This window comes from Geotrypetes seraphini, chromosome 13, assembly GCF_902459505.1.
Source record: "Geotrypetes seraphini chromosome 13, aGeoSer1.1, whole genome shotgun sequence".
Taxonomy (NCBI): Eukaryota; Metazoa; Chordata; class Amphibia; order Gymnophiona; family Dermophiidae; genus Geotrypetes; species Geotrypetes seraphini.
The window spans coordinates 70,375,468-70,389,964 of NC_047096.1; the positions used below are offsets into that span (position 1 = coordinate 70,375,468).

General features: G+C 43.8%; 1 protein-coding gene across 1 annotated transcript in view; it reads right to left on the minus strand.

Annotated features, from left to right (window-relative positions):
- Positions 1 to 3,354: 3,354 nt before the first annotated feature.
- Positions 3,355 to 14,497, minus strand: part of ITGB3 (integrin subunit beta 3) — an 88,863-nt gene continuing 77,720 nt past the window's right edge. The window contains exons 14-15 of the mRNA XM_033918966.1: positions 6,596 to 6,762; positions 3,355 to 4,488 (exon numbers count right to left, since the gene is read on the minus strand). Coding sequence (XP_033774857.1) covers positions 4,417 to 4,488; positions 6,596 to 6,762 — 239 coding nt within the window. The 3' untranslated portion in view covers positions 3,355 to 4,416. The remainder of the gene's footprint in view (positions 4,489 to 6,595; positions 6,763 to 14,497) is intronic.

The window sequence follows — 14,497 nt, forward strand, 5'->3', positions numbered from 1 at the left end:
TGATTTTAAAAAATGCATCTGAACCAATCAGGGACTTTCTTAGGAAGGAGCCTAAACAAATCAGATACAGTAGATGTAGTGGTATGCAAAAGTTATTTTACCTTATGGAAACTATGAACAATTATACTTTATTATAATTATACTATATCATAATTATATTTTGAATTTGCTGCTTTTAGACTTCTGGTTCAATCGCCACTATTGAGTCTTCTTGATTACTGCAATATTATCTATCTGACAATCACTAAGAAAGAGCTGGTAAGATTGCTACTGATTCAGAACACAGCAGTTAGATTGATCTACGGCCTGAAGAAGTATGACCATGTCACGTCTTTTTATTGTGAGCTGCATTGGTTACCAGTAGAGGCCCGGGTATTGTTTAAGCTGGGTTGCTTTTGTTATAAAGCTTTATATGGCACAACTCCTCTCTACTTGGTTAATAGACTTTCCATAGCTTCATATAAACATAGCAGGAAAACTCAAACTTTGTTCAATTTTCCCTCTGTACAGGGATGCAAAAGTAAGAAATTTCTTAATCACACTTTAGCGTTTCAGGTAGCTTTCCACGACAAAGAATTTCGATCATTGTTACTTATTCTTAAACATTTTATTACACAGTTGATAACTTATCTCTTTTCTAAATATTTGGTTGATTAACTTATTCCTATTTCTTAGATTATGTTTACTGTTTAGAATCTTTTGTAAACCACGTTGAGGTTAATAAACACAATGTTATGTTACATTCAACCAAAATGCAGAGAAGGTCATCAATGAAAAAGATCAGTACTTCCAAGTCATACATTTAAAAGCAGATTTTTATTTGGAATTATCATAAGCATCTCCAAGGGGAAGGTGAGAGGGAAATAACTATTTATTGAGTTACTTCCCTAAAAATGAATAAAAACATTAGTTTTTGGGAAGGGAATAACTATTTATTGAGTTACTATAAAATGGTGAAAATTGTGTCTGCCAATGTGTGGCATATCAAAGTTACATGACTTTATTATCTTTGTTTTTTGGTATTCAAACTTTGTAATATTGTTCCCTTTCACCAATAAAAATTGTTTAGAATAAAACCAGATTTTTATTTCATTAATTGTGTTATTGCTCAACCTACCAGTAAGGTAGGATTGGGTGAGGTTTCAGTACTGGAATAACAGGGGAGCTGCAGGGCAGAACTGAGATGCATTAGCAGAGCTATGTTTGTATAGAGGACCTGAATCCTGGAAGAGCAGGGTAGGAATCCGATACATTAGTAGAGTAGCAGATGGAAAAACAAGGAGCTGTTTCAGCAGAGCTGTGTGGAGAGTTCCAGTATTAGAACTGTCAAGCGAGCTGCAGGGCAGAACCCTAATGCATTGGTAGAATTCATTAAATTATCAAAAGTAGAGTGAGAGACACACATGACTGAAAAGTGAATCATCACTGGAGTCCTGGCTCACACAGAAGTTGTGTGATGACGCAGAATGGTCCAACTAGGCATCAGCATCACGATGATGTTACCTGTTCAGGAGGCTAGAGCATCAGGTGCCAGTGAAAAACTACTAAGACAAAGTCAGTGCAGGCATTTCTCAATGCATTAGAAGTCCCTTCAAAATCAGATTTATTATGACCACAAGCACAGTGAGGGCTGAGCTATTTACCAACACATTGGACAGCATGGCGGTGGTTCCATGAAATGTGAACGTTCGACAGTAACAAAAAGTATCCATCATCTCTTCTAGTCTTACAGGCAACAGACCAAATCTACAGATCCTTACCACCCCTATAATAAAATGCAAACACAGCCTGTGATCATTCCCCCCTCCCCCTCAGCAGATCATGTTCAGTGTTGCATTAGAAACCAATTATTGTTAAGAGAATGTCATTACTGGGCAGATGAACTCACATAACTGTTTTATCTTACTGCTGATCCATGCTCCTTATCACCGAAAAAACAGACCATTTATGATCTATGTTGGATTGGGGGAGGGATGTGCACATAGAGGAAAATTATATAAATGGTGCCCAGAAAAACTGGCACTCAATTCTATTCTATAGTAAGCACTCAAGGATGAGCACCTATTACAGAAGATCACTGGATGCCAATTTTGGTGCCCAAATTTAGATGTCAGGATTTCTGCCTGCTGAAACAAGTATAAATCCCAGTGCCCAGTTTGGGTGCACATTCCTGGTATTCTATAACATTGCATGCAAATTTTAGGAACACTCCTGACCCACCCATGTACCTCCCATGGCCACACCCCTTTTCAAGTTGCACGCTATGGTATTTGGATACACATTGTAATATTGAATATACATGCAAATCCAAATTAGTACCAATTAGCATCCAATTATTGGCACCAATTGGCTCCTCAGCCAATTTAATTGGGTGCACATCTTGGATCGGTGTCCAAATATTGATGCCCACATATAGAATCTGGGGAATAATGTTTTTATTCATTTTTAGGTAATTTTTGGACTTTTCTCCAGATTTTGGCCATTATTTTTATTCATTTCAAAATTTAGTATCTTTATGATAACCACAAATTAACTATGTGTGCTACTATATGGCTCAATGTGCAATAAACATACATGGAAAGTGCTAATATTTTTAAGGCACGCTGACAAGCCAAATGTTTGCTAACAAATGCACAACCCTAGTTTAGGGGTCTTTTTTTTTTTTCTTCTTTCAAGTGAGCTGTTTTCCAAAGGCAGTAAGACAATCCTCAGCGTCAGGGCCTTGGTGTTCAATTCTCAGGGTCTAAAACTTGTTCCTGGCCAGGTCTTATTGCTTGTGTGTTGCAAATGGACAAAAATATGCCAGCAGACAGGAAGCTCATGTGGCAATTTAAAGTTTTGGATAGTAAAGCATTTACTGTAATCAATCAAACTTTATTTTCTCATGCCAGTGCTCATCCAGGTATTGCTAGTAACAATCTGGCAAGTTCGAAAATTCTTCGACAGAAAACAGTTCCAAATAGTGGTACAATCCCTAGTCCTAGGTTTAATAGACTACTGCAACATACTATATCTCCCTTGCCCAGCAACCATGATAAAACAACTACAAACAATATAAAACACAGCCCTAAGCCAGAAGAAATACGATCACATCAGAGGCATACCACAACTCACAGTGGCTCCCAATACAAGCGAGAGTACTCTTCAAATTCTACTGCCTACTTTTTAAAGCCATAAACGGAAATAGCCCAGCCTACTTGAACAACTGACTAATTCAGTCCACCTCAACCAGACACAGGAAAACCAACATACCATTCACGCACCCTCCAACCAAAAACGTCAAACGAAAAAAACTGTATGTGGTCGAGATCAGTAAGTTGGAGAGTTGGTGGTCCAGTTTTACTGGACCACCAACTCTCCAACTTACTGATCTCGACCACAGACTACAAAATCTTCAAAAAAGAAACAAAAACCCTACAAAAAATACATAAAACCAAACTAACACAGCTAGATCTATCTCAAGCATCACCTGCAATACTCCAATCCTTAGCAACTTAGAAAATGTTCAGATTACTCCTTATGTACCTCTAAATGTCCTGACAATTCATATGTAATCCGCCTTAAACCACAAGGTAATGGCGGAATAGAAATCACTAATGTAATGTAATGTAATCTGGTACTGGCTTTATCATTTTTAGAAGGCACATTTATTTTGGAGGGGGGAGGGGGTTAGAAGGGATCAAAGCTTTATAAAAGGAGGTTACCCTGCTCTTAGCTGCTTATGATCAATGCTAGTGGTGCTAAACCCTCCTACCCTCCAAACCCCTCTCTTGAGTTTTGAAAAAGAAATGTCAACAGAGGTTTCTGCATTGGTTTGGTAATTCATACAGTTAATGGTCTTCCTGTAGTGCTAACAGACACAGTGTGAATGTGAGCTCGATTAAAAAGACACACACACATACATACTTCTCAGAGAACCAAGAGCAAGGTTACTGAAACAGCCCAATTCCTTAGTCAGGATCTGTCCATCTGATGAGATAATTATTCCATGAATCATCCCTGGCTATGATGATAATTTGTTTCCAGCTTCTTTCAGTGGAACATAGAACCCCCCCCCCCCCCCACTCTCCTTCTGCCAATCCTGTCCCATCTTCAACATCTGCAGAGTATTTGTGATTTCTTTTTATTACTGTACAGAGCCCTCTAATCCCCTGGCTATCTCTCTTTGGTTACTGGGAGTCATCACTGCCCACAATAGATTCAGACCCTGAGATACTGTAAGGGCATTGTCCTGCTCCAACTCGCCAAAGAAAAGCTTCTATCTGGCCGACTGTTCTCAGACCACTGTCAGAAACAGAGAAGGTGCCAGCTGGTTCTCACTGGCAAGTGTGGTGGTTGAAATTATGTAGGTACAGCAGGTGAAGAAAACAGGATTGGGTACACTTCTCCACAGGTTTGAGAGTAGACTAGAGAGTCTCATTCTGACTTGCCACGGTATGTGATGTTTGTAAATGTGGAGGTAGCTCCTTTGTACAGGGGATTGTTGGCCTGTAGAGACAAATCACATACACACACCATATTATATATAATACCTAGTAAAAACTACTAACTATATATAGGTAAGAGGTTAGAAATAAGGTTGTATCCTTTCTTCACTTCTAGTGGAACATGTGATAGGATTCTTTCAGTATTTCCAGCTAATTCAGACAGAAGGATAATGACTTCCATATTAATCACTGGTGGATAAGAAGCAGAAATTGAACTGCAGGGGCTGTACTAGCAATTAATCAAATGACCTGGCATCTCAGGGGTGAAAGACAGATGAAATTTTGTCTCCCCATTTTTCATGTGCTGGAATTTTGCTCATGCAAGTTATGGGGACCCACTTTATTTCTAAGCAAATAAGGGAGGGTCATATTGTTAATCCCCCCACAATTCTCTGGACATGTGAGCACTTTATGGACACTGGCAACACTCCTGTCAGACTTTAAGAGCTGGTAATTTTTTTTATTTTTATTTTTTTTTAATGAAATCAGCTAGAACAGCAGAAAAGGTAAAAAGTAGTTGATGTAGTTCAAAAAACTACCACCAGGTGTCCCAAAAACCACTTGAGCAATCTTGAGGCACAGCCAATAGTGTTACAAGATGACAAGTTTCAAGTTTTATTAAAATTTTTTATACCGCTCAATCAAACTTCTGCATGAAAGTCTCCCGATTCAGCTCATGCTCGGTTTTCTAAGCCATGGTTCCTGGGAACTGATTTGGGTGCAATATATTCCCAAAGGAGTTTTAGAGTATTGTTGGGAAAATATAAGGAACTAGTCTTTAAGCCCATTACATTAACGGGTGCTAGAATAGACGTGTGTGTCTGTCTTTCATTCTCTCTCTCTCTCTCTCTCTCTCTCTCTCTCTCTCCTTGGCCGCTTTCTGTCTGTCTCTCTCCTTGGCCACTGTCTGTCTGTCTTTCTTTCTGTCTCTCTCTTTCCTCGGCTGTCCACTACCACCCCTTGCCTGCTCCCCCTGTCACCCCTTTAACCTCCCCCATGTCCAGCAGCATCCCTTCCCTGCTCCCCCTGTCCAGAAGTAGCCCTTCTACCTTCCTTTTACCTCCCCCTGTCCAGCAGCACCCCTTCCCTGCTCCCCCTGTCCAGCAGCAGCCCTTCTCCCTTTGTTTTTTCTCCTCCCTGTCCAGCAGCACCTCTTTCCTGCTCACTAATACTTGCTCCCAAACCGCCGTTCCTACCCTCCCTCCATCCCGGCTTCCTGGCCCACCGGCACGAACCGCTGCCGCTGCTGCTGCTCTTCATTCGCGTTTGCCCTCCTCTTCAAATCCCTCCTCTATTTATATCTGTCTGTCAATGTCCCTGCCCACTGCCTGTCTATTTATCATGCCCCTTCTTCTACCTATCTTTTTTTTTTTTTTTTTAAATCAAGCATTGTGTTGCACACAATAACCACTAAACTGCCACATGCGCACTCGTAGCAAACCGTCATGCGCGCACGCTCCAACCATGCAAACCGTGCTGAATGAGCATGCGCCGCACGCTTTAACATTTCTCTGCCGGCCAAGGAGCTACGGATCATGCAGGTAGGAGTGTGCATGCGCACTTAGGATTTTATTATTAGTGATGTTTCCTGAAGACCGTGACACAGTACACATCACAGCTGAATGTGCAGGGCTACTAAGGTAGCCGTGTATATTCCCTCCTCCCTCTCCCCATAATGTACAGTTTCAGTGAAAAAGGACCATCCTTAGCTCATATCCTGATCAAGAAAGTCAGCCACACTCTACTACAAGAAAATTTAGTATGGAAAACTCAGTGATGCCCCATACAGCCTCAACTTTATACGGCAGGTTCACAATGCAAGAGCCAGGAATGAAAAAAAAATCTCATTGTTTGTACATGACCCTGAAGTCTTACAGTAAGAAGACACCAAGACCTCCTGAATTCTGTTCTCATACCGTGAAATGTGTCCTAGGGTTTCCCAGGCAAGTCATCCTTAATATGCATTACCTTCTATTGACAAAATTGACTTTTTTGAAGAGACATTTAGAGCTAACCTGTATATGCTCTGATGTGTGAGGTATGGTGTAGTTCTCCCTCAGGTTCCCTCAGCCCCCTCCCATTTGGGTCTGTACTGGCATATGACTTACAGTATCCCACTTGGCTTTCGCTCTCTCCTCTTCAAATTTGGCAAACTCTCGTCGGTCGTGAATGGTGATGAGGAGCTTCCAAATCAGAAGGGCAGCCAAGCCAATTAGGAGAATGGCGCCCATTACTGACAAAAGAACCACCAGGATATCGGGTCCCTCTGGGCACTCTGTTGAGAGAGAAAACAACAGGTAGTTTTAATACCAAACATCTATACATGTATTTACTATAGAAAGTTATAAAGTCCTTCTTCATCATCCTTATCTGCTGCTGAGAAATCAGTTTCAAGTCATTTCTAAACTAAATACTGAATTGTCTTCATATTATTGGTTTGCCTTGGGCTCAGGAAGTGTGCTGCTTGTCTCTGAGCCTGGCTACTTGTAGCACAGCGGGTGGGGAGACATATTCCTTATCTGGGCACAGTCAAGAAATGCATTCTTTTTGCAAGATGTGGGGAAAAGCACTGAAGCAGGCGCTTAAGTGATGGCCAGATTTGAAGATTGGAAAAGAAATATTTTTTTGTGCTGTAGAATTGGTTATAGATGCATGTATGGAAAGGGGATGGGATAGAAAAAGAAGACAGCCAGAAAGCTGTATTGGTCAGACCAGTGACATAATGGGGGTGAGTGGCGCCTGAGGCAGTGGTGCCCCTCTTCTGCCCGCTTCCACAGCCCCCCCCCCCCCCGCAAGTGCACCCCTTCCCCGTGCCTTTTTATCTTCGGTGCAAGCAGCCGCAAATTTGCTGCTCATGTTGGCTTCGGCGCTCTTTCTGACATCACTTCCTAGGCACGGAAGAGAGCACCAAAGCTGACATGAGCAGCCAGTTCGTGGCTGCTCATGCCGAAGTTAAAAAGGTCCAGGGGGGAAAGGAAGAGGCGCATGGCAGGGGGAGGAGTGGGAAAGGGGTGGAGAGCAGGAGGGGTACCAGCACCACAAGGAAGAACGCACCCGGTTCGGACCCCCCCCCCCCACACACACCCCCTTCACTACACCACTGGGTCAGACCTCTGCTCTTCTAAGACAGAGCTGATGATAAGGTTGCAACTCTCACTGACCCTATATGTCTGACTCTTTCCCCCAATTACATCCCTTTCCCTCCCCTACTTTGGAGATTTTGTGTCAGCACCACCACCACAAAACAGCTTGTGATTTTTCTCCTCAAACATGCAGCTTTGTTCAGATAATTTATTAATTTGATTTTTCATTGCGACACTATCCTCACTCAAGAAAACTGACCAATGTGCCCACAAATCACCCTGTAACCTCTCCTGAATCATATGTACAGTTCAACCACCTGACGATGCACTATAACAGACAATCTGTACCTCATGGCATCAATGTACCTTTTTTTTAGCATCCTTGGATAGTTGTAAACCATCTCTCTTTTAAAATTGCACTGTAAGGAAATGTCTAACTCTTTTCATCCCTCTCAAACAGTACTAGCTCTCCTCTGTTGTATTTTACCCTCCCCCCTCAAAACTGTATTATAATCTACTACCAAGAATATCCTGTACTATACTATATTGTATCTATTTAAATTGCATTGTAAGTCGCCTTGAACCTACTTAGGCATAGTGCGATTCAGAAAACGCAGTTTAGATTAGAGTCATAAGGAAAAAAAATGTACACTTACAGTAAAGACTCCGTAAGTGTCCCGATTCTGTGCTATTCTTGTGAGACTGTGAGAGCAGCACAAGAGTTTAGGCACCATGGGGCTGAAACTCACTGAGAGGAGAGCCACACAGTATGAGAAGGAAAAACAAAACATTGTCCTGAGGCATGTCCAAGAAAGCGAGGAGAGATTAATAAACTGGGGAGAGCTGGCTTGGAGGAGGAAGGGGCAGAGATAGGGGCTTATACAGGATAAGAAGATGGGAGATGAGACTGGCTGGGATGGGGTTGGGGAATGGGTGTATTAGGGAGATGAGAGTGTTAATATTGGGGTTTTGTTTGGGGGAAGAGAGGGAAAGGATGTGTAGCAGACTTTAGAATATAAGAATAGCCACTGCTGGGTCAGACCAGTGGTCCATAGTGCCCAGCAGTCCGCTCCCATAGCAGCCCTTAGGTCAGGAACCAGAGCCCTAACTGAGTCTAGCCTTACCTGTGTACGTTCTGGTCTAGCAGGAACTTGTCTAACTTTGTCTTGAATCCCTGGACAACCTCAGGAAGAGCGTTCCAGTTTTCCACCACTCTCTGGGTGAAAAAGAAATTCCTTACGTTTGTACGGAATCTATCCCCTTTTAACTTTATAGAGTGCCTTCTCATTCTCCCTACCTTGGAGAGGGTGAACAACCTGTCTTTATCTACTAAGTTTATTCCCTTCATTATCTTGAACGTCTCCTCTTTTCAAGGGAGAAGAGGCCCAGTTTCTCTAATCTCTTGCTTTACGACCACTCCTCCAGCCCTTTAACCATTTTAGTCGCTCTTCGCTGGACCCTTTCGATTAGTACCGTGCCCTTCTTCAAGTACGGCGACCAGTGCTGAACGCAGTATTCCAAGTGGGGTCGCACCATGGCCCGGTACAGCAGCATGATAACCTTCTCTGATCTGTTCATGAACCCCTTCTTAATCATTCCAAGCGGAAAACTTTATCGACTGGTCGACCAGTACTCCCAAGTCTCTTTCCTGGGGGGGTCTCTCCGAGTACTGCACTAGACATCCTGTATTCATGTACAAGATTTTTGTTACCGACATGCATCACCTTACACTTATCCACATTAAACTTCATTTGCCATGTCTCGGCCCATTTCTCGAGCACGTTTATGTCCTGTTGCAGGTCATCGCAATCCTCCTGCGTCTTCACTACTCTGAATAACTTCGTATCATCTGCAAATTTAATCACCTCGCTCGTCATTCCAATTTCCAGGTCGTTTTTAAATATGTTGAAGAGCATGGGCCCAAGCACCAAACCCTATGGCATTCCACTGGTGACGCTTTTCCAGTCCGAGTATTGTCCATTTACCCCCACTCTCTGTTTTCTATCCGCCAACCAGTTTTTGATCCACGTATTTCACCCTCAATCCCATGGCTTGCAATTTTTCGAAGTAGTTGTTCATGCGGGACCTTGTCAAACGCCTTCTGAAAATCCAGATATACAATGTCACCTTTGTCTATCTGCCTGTTAACTCACTCGAAAAAGTGCAGCAAGTTTGTCAAGCAAGATCTTCCTTTATTGAAGCTGTGCTGGCTGGTCCTCATCAGATTGTATCCGTCAAAGTGGTCAACGATGCGGTCCTTTATCAGCGCCTCTACTATCTTTCCCAATACTGAGGTCAGACTCACCGGCCTGTAGTTTCCCGGATCTCCCCTCGAACCTTTCTTGAAGATCGGTATAACATTCGCCACTTTCCAGTCTTCCAGAATTCTTCCCGATTTGATCGACAGATTGGTTATTAGTTGAATCAGTTCAGCTATAACCCCTTTCAGTTCCTTTATTACCCTCAGATGGATGTTTTGGTTACAGCTGTCCCTCAAAGAACACCTGAGCAGTGAGACTCTCCCTCTTGCTCCCCATCTAGAGTTACCATATGGCTCCAGAAAAAGGAGGATGGATCGAGACATCCAGATTTTACTTCTATTGAAAGCAATGGAAGTAATGAAGATAGATTGAGACATCTGGGCCTTATTTGCCTTGAAAGCAATGGAAGTAAATCCCGTAAACTAGCTGCTTTGACTTTTGATAGTTGCGGTTAAAAATACCTTAAAATTAAACAGTCCGTGTTTTGGTACACGCCTTCTTCAGGGGTCCTAGGTTGGAAAGGAGTCAAATTGAACCGAAAAAAATCTAGCAGCCCAAGTACAAGCTGCTCTTCGATGTTCGTCTTCACACAGGCTTCAGCATGTTTTTTTGCGTTCAATTTGACTCCTTTCCAACCTAGGACCCCTGAAGAAAGTGTGTACTGAAACACGGACCGTGTTGGATCCCGTGGTTTAATTTTAAGGTGTTGTTTTTAACCGCAATTATTTTAATAAACTTTGCCTGTATCGTTGTACATGTTACTGCAGTTCTCCTTGTTTTGTTTTGTCTTCGACCCTTTTACTGCAGATTTTGTTGGTTCTTCCTTTTTTCGTTTGTGTTGACCTTTGATAGTCCAGGCTCTCATACTGAAACGTCTTTGACAAAATGGCCCCAGTTTGAATAATAGTGAAGATTTCTATGCTAACTTATTAACTGTGTAGCAATATCCTCAACACTCAGTACAAATCCTTCTTCTTAGTTCAGAGACTTCGCTACTGGAGGTGCTACCTCATTTCTTCCCTTCTCCACCCAACTCCTTGCCTCCTCTCCCCAGCAGCTCTTTCCTCTATCCCTTAGGGAACCTGTTGGACAGACAGTAATAATTCACAGATTGTGAAAAATCCATTTTTGGAGCGTGGGAAAGAACCTTTTCCCATGACTGCAGTTTTCAAAGTCTCAGCTGCAGACCGCGTGCTGATAATTCAGTTATGGTGGGGAAGGCAGTTAAGTAAAGAGTCCTGGATGTCTGAGCGGTATCCAAAAGACTAAGAACAAAGGGACAAGCTATCCTAATCTTAGGGGTCTTTTTACTAAAGCGTGCTTGTGCGTCTTAGCGCACGATAAATGCTAACGCATGCTCACGCGTTCATGATATCCTATGGATGCGTTAGCACACATTAGCATTTAGCACGCACTAAGACGCAGTAGCACACCTTGGTAAAAGGACCCCCTTAGTTTTCTGCTTTTTTGAATCATGCTGTCCAATTAAGACTAAGACATTAATCTCTCTCAGACAGATGGACAGGTTCAAGATATGGTTAGCTATGGGAGTCAAACCCCATGTACAAACCCAATGAAAGAGTGCTTTGGGAAGATATTCATCTTTAGCTCCTTGTGACCCCGGACAAGTGACTTAACCCTTCACTGCCCCAGGTACAAACATTTAAACTGTGAGCCCACCAGGGGACAGAGAAAAGTACCTGTGCATAATATGTAAACTATTTTGGTTGTACCATAGAAAGGTGGTATATCTCAAGTGTGATCCTTGAACTTCCCCGCCTTCCCCTGTTTGGAAACCTGACACAATGTTACTATTAAATACGTACTGTAGAAATGGACCAGTGTGGGTGGGGGTGTAATCAGGGGATAAGCATGAGATGAGAGAGGTAATCTTTTGTGGATGAGCACTGTCAAAGTCCATGATCTTGCAGGTGGGTGCTGAGCTCAGCTGTCCTGGGCTAGCACTGCCCTCCATCCCACTCCTCCCCTGTGCTTCGGAGCACAGTGAAATCAGAGCTTTGGCCATGGGTTTTCCCCATGTGGTCTCACTTGTTTGCTTGTCTCCCTTTCATCTGACTGCAGCCTGCAGTTTTAATTACAGCTCAGGATGCTAACTGTAACTCCTCCCTGCCCCCATTCTACTCCTGATGCTTATGACCTAGCCCCAGAAGCCAGACGTGAGGGAAATGGTGAGACAGCATCTCACCTCTTCCCTCATGTCTGGCTTCTGGAGCTACATCATATGCACAAAGAGTGAGGCGGGGCAGGGAGTAGGTGCAGTTGGCACCCTCTTACAACCACAAGTAAACTGTAAGCATTAAGTCCATTCTTATTGAGTTGTCATCCCATCCTAAAATCACACATAATATCAAGACCAAGGCAAGAGTTTAGGCACTCCAGGTGGACCTTCTCACTTGAACCCCCTCTCAGTTAATTTGAAGACCCTTTGCACACCCTCCAAGATTTTGCCAATTAAACTTAACCATCATGATAATCCCAACAACATCCTTCTCACAAAAATCCTATAAAAGATGCACATTTAGATGATATATGGTAAGGTAATTGGACTAGAAAAACTGTCCTTCCTGCAAGAAAAAGTATATGCTAATGATTCTTTGATTTTGTGTAGCGGTGGGAACCTATTCTTTTGCTTTGTCTACAACCACTCTTTGCTGCCTCCCAGAAGCTGCTGCCCTAGGCGATTGCCTAGCTTGTTACTGATTAGGCCGGTTCTGCTGCATTTATTGAATGGGAGCAGGAGTTCTCAACCTAGTTCTCGGGACACACCCAATCAGTCAGGTTTACAGAATACCCACACTGAGGGGAAGATTCTCAAAACTTTATGGTCGCTAAACCAGTTCCAGCTGCTGGTTTAGCGTACATGTATTTTAGCGGCAGATTATCAAAACTGCTTACCGTGGTCTTTTCCGTGCTTGTTAGCAGTCTCCAACTCTTCCAAGCAAATATATTACAACGAGTTCATTAATATTTAAAGGAGCACTCCGGGCGATTCTCTATAATCGCCGGGTGATTCCCTAACCTCGCTGTCCTACATTTGTGAGCAAAATTTTCTAGCAGATTTGAGCTGTCCTAGTCTTATTTTATGCTCAGTGCCTGAGCACTAATTGGCTCAGGCATTGACAGGAAAGTAAGGTTTGATAGCTCAGACCTGCCAGAAAATTTTGCTGCCATCAAGCAACCCCCTCCCCCCCCCCCCGGCAGCGGGAGGGATGCTCACTCCCTCCTGCCGCTACTGTTAAGCAACCCATTCCCTGGCAGCAGGAGAGATGCCCACTCCCTCCCACCGCTAACGTTAAGCAACCCCCCCCACACACGCACTCTGACAGCAGGAAGGATGCCTACTACCTCCACCCCACCCCTTTGTGCTTCCAACGATCCCCCTTACCTTGTTTAGGAAGGCCAGCCAGAGGGATGTCTACTCCCTCCGACAGCAGACCCGCCTCTTCAAAATGACGGGCCTTCCCCTCCCCGGTGCATCCTGGGATGTGCCGAGAATGGGCATAAGGCTCTGATTAGATCAGGTTGCTTAAGGCCTTAAGCAATCTGAGCTAATAAGCCCAGGATGCACCGGGGAGGGGAAGGCCCGCCATTTTGAAGAGGTGGGCCTGCTGGCTGGAGAAGTAGGCATCCCTCCAACTGGCCTTCGTAAACAAGGTAAGGGGGAACGGGGGAGTGATTGGGGTCATCGGGGGCACAATGGCTTTGGGGGGAGGGTGTGGGCATTCCTCTCGCTGCCAGGAGGGTTGTTGCTTAATGATAGCGGCAGGAGGGAGTGGGCATCTCTCCCGCTGATGGGGGGGAGGGGAGGTTGCTTGACATTGGCGGCAGGAGGGAGTGGGCATCCTTCCTGCAGATCTTTGATTTGGGGTCTTTTAAAATTTTCATTTGTGGGTTCATTCTGTGCATGTGCCGATCTCTATCACCAGCAATCGGCACATGCAAATTTAGTGACCCTCCATGAACCTCATTTACATGCGTATTTTTTAAAGAGCAACTCGCCTTTTTGAAATCATTACAATAGCAGCTGCAACAGCAGCCCATCGGATTTTACCGTGAACATTTGAGAATCTTCCCCTCTGTGCATGACATAGATTTACATACAATGAGGGCAGTGTATGCAAATTTCTCTCATGCATATTCATTGTGGATATCCTGAAAACCAGAGTGGCTTGAAAACCTCTGCATTAGAGATAATTTGCTGGCTGCTCTGGCAAACACTGCAGTAGAAATGAGAGGCTGACTGAAATTCAGTTTCAGTTTTGGCTTTGGCAATGAAAGTGGACCAAGATTCAAGTTTGTCCTTTTTCGGTTTTGGCTGAAACTGTGCTGTACAGCCCTCACACTCTCCCCTCCACCCCCACCCAACCAGAAAGACCTCCTTCCTGGACCTATATGTCAGCAGCATCCCTCCTCCCAGGGTTAATGGGGACAGGAATGGTCCCCACTCATTTCTGCCCAATCTGGCTCCTGCATCAAATGGAACCTTCAAACTACTGTAGGTCCCAGAAGACATTTTGACACAGGAGCCAAAGAGGGCAGGAGTGAGTGGGGACAGTAGGCTTGCGAGGGGACTTGAGAGGTTCAGGTGTAGATCTGGGAGGGAGGCTCTTTCAGGTCAAGGGAGCGAGTGTGGGTGATATTCGGG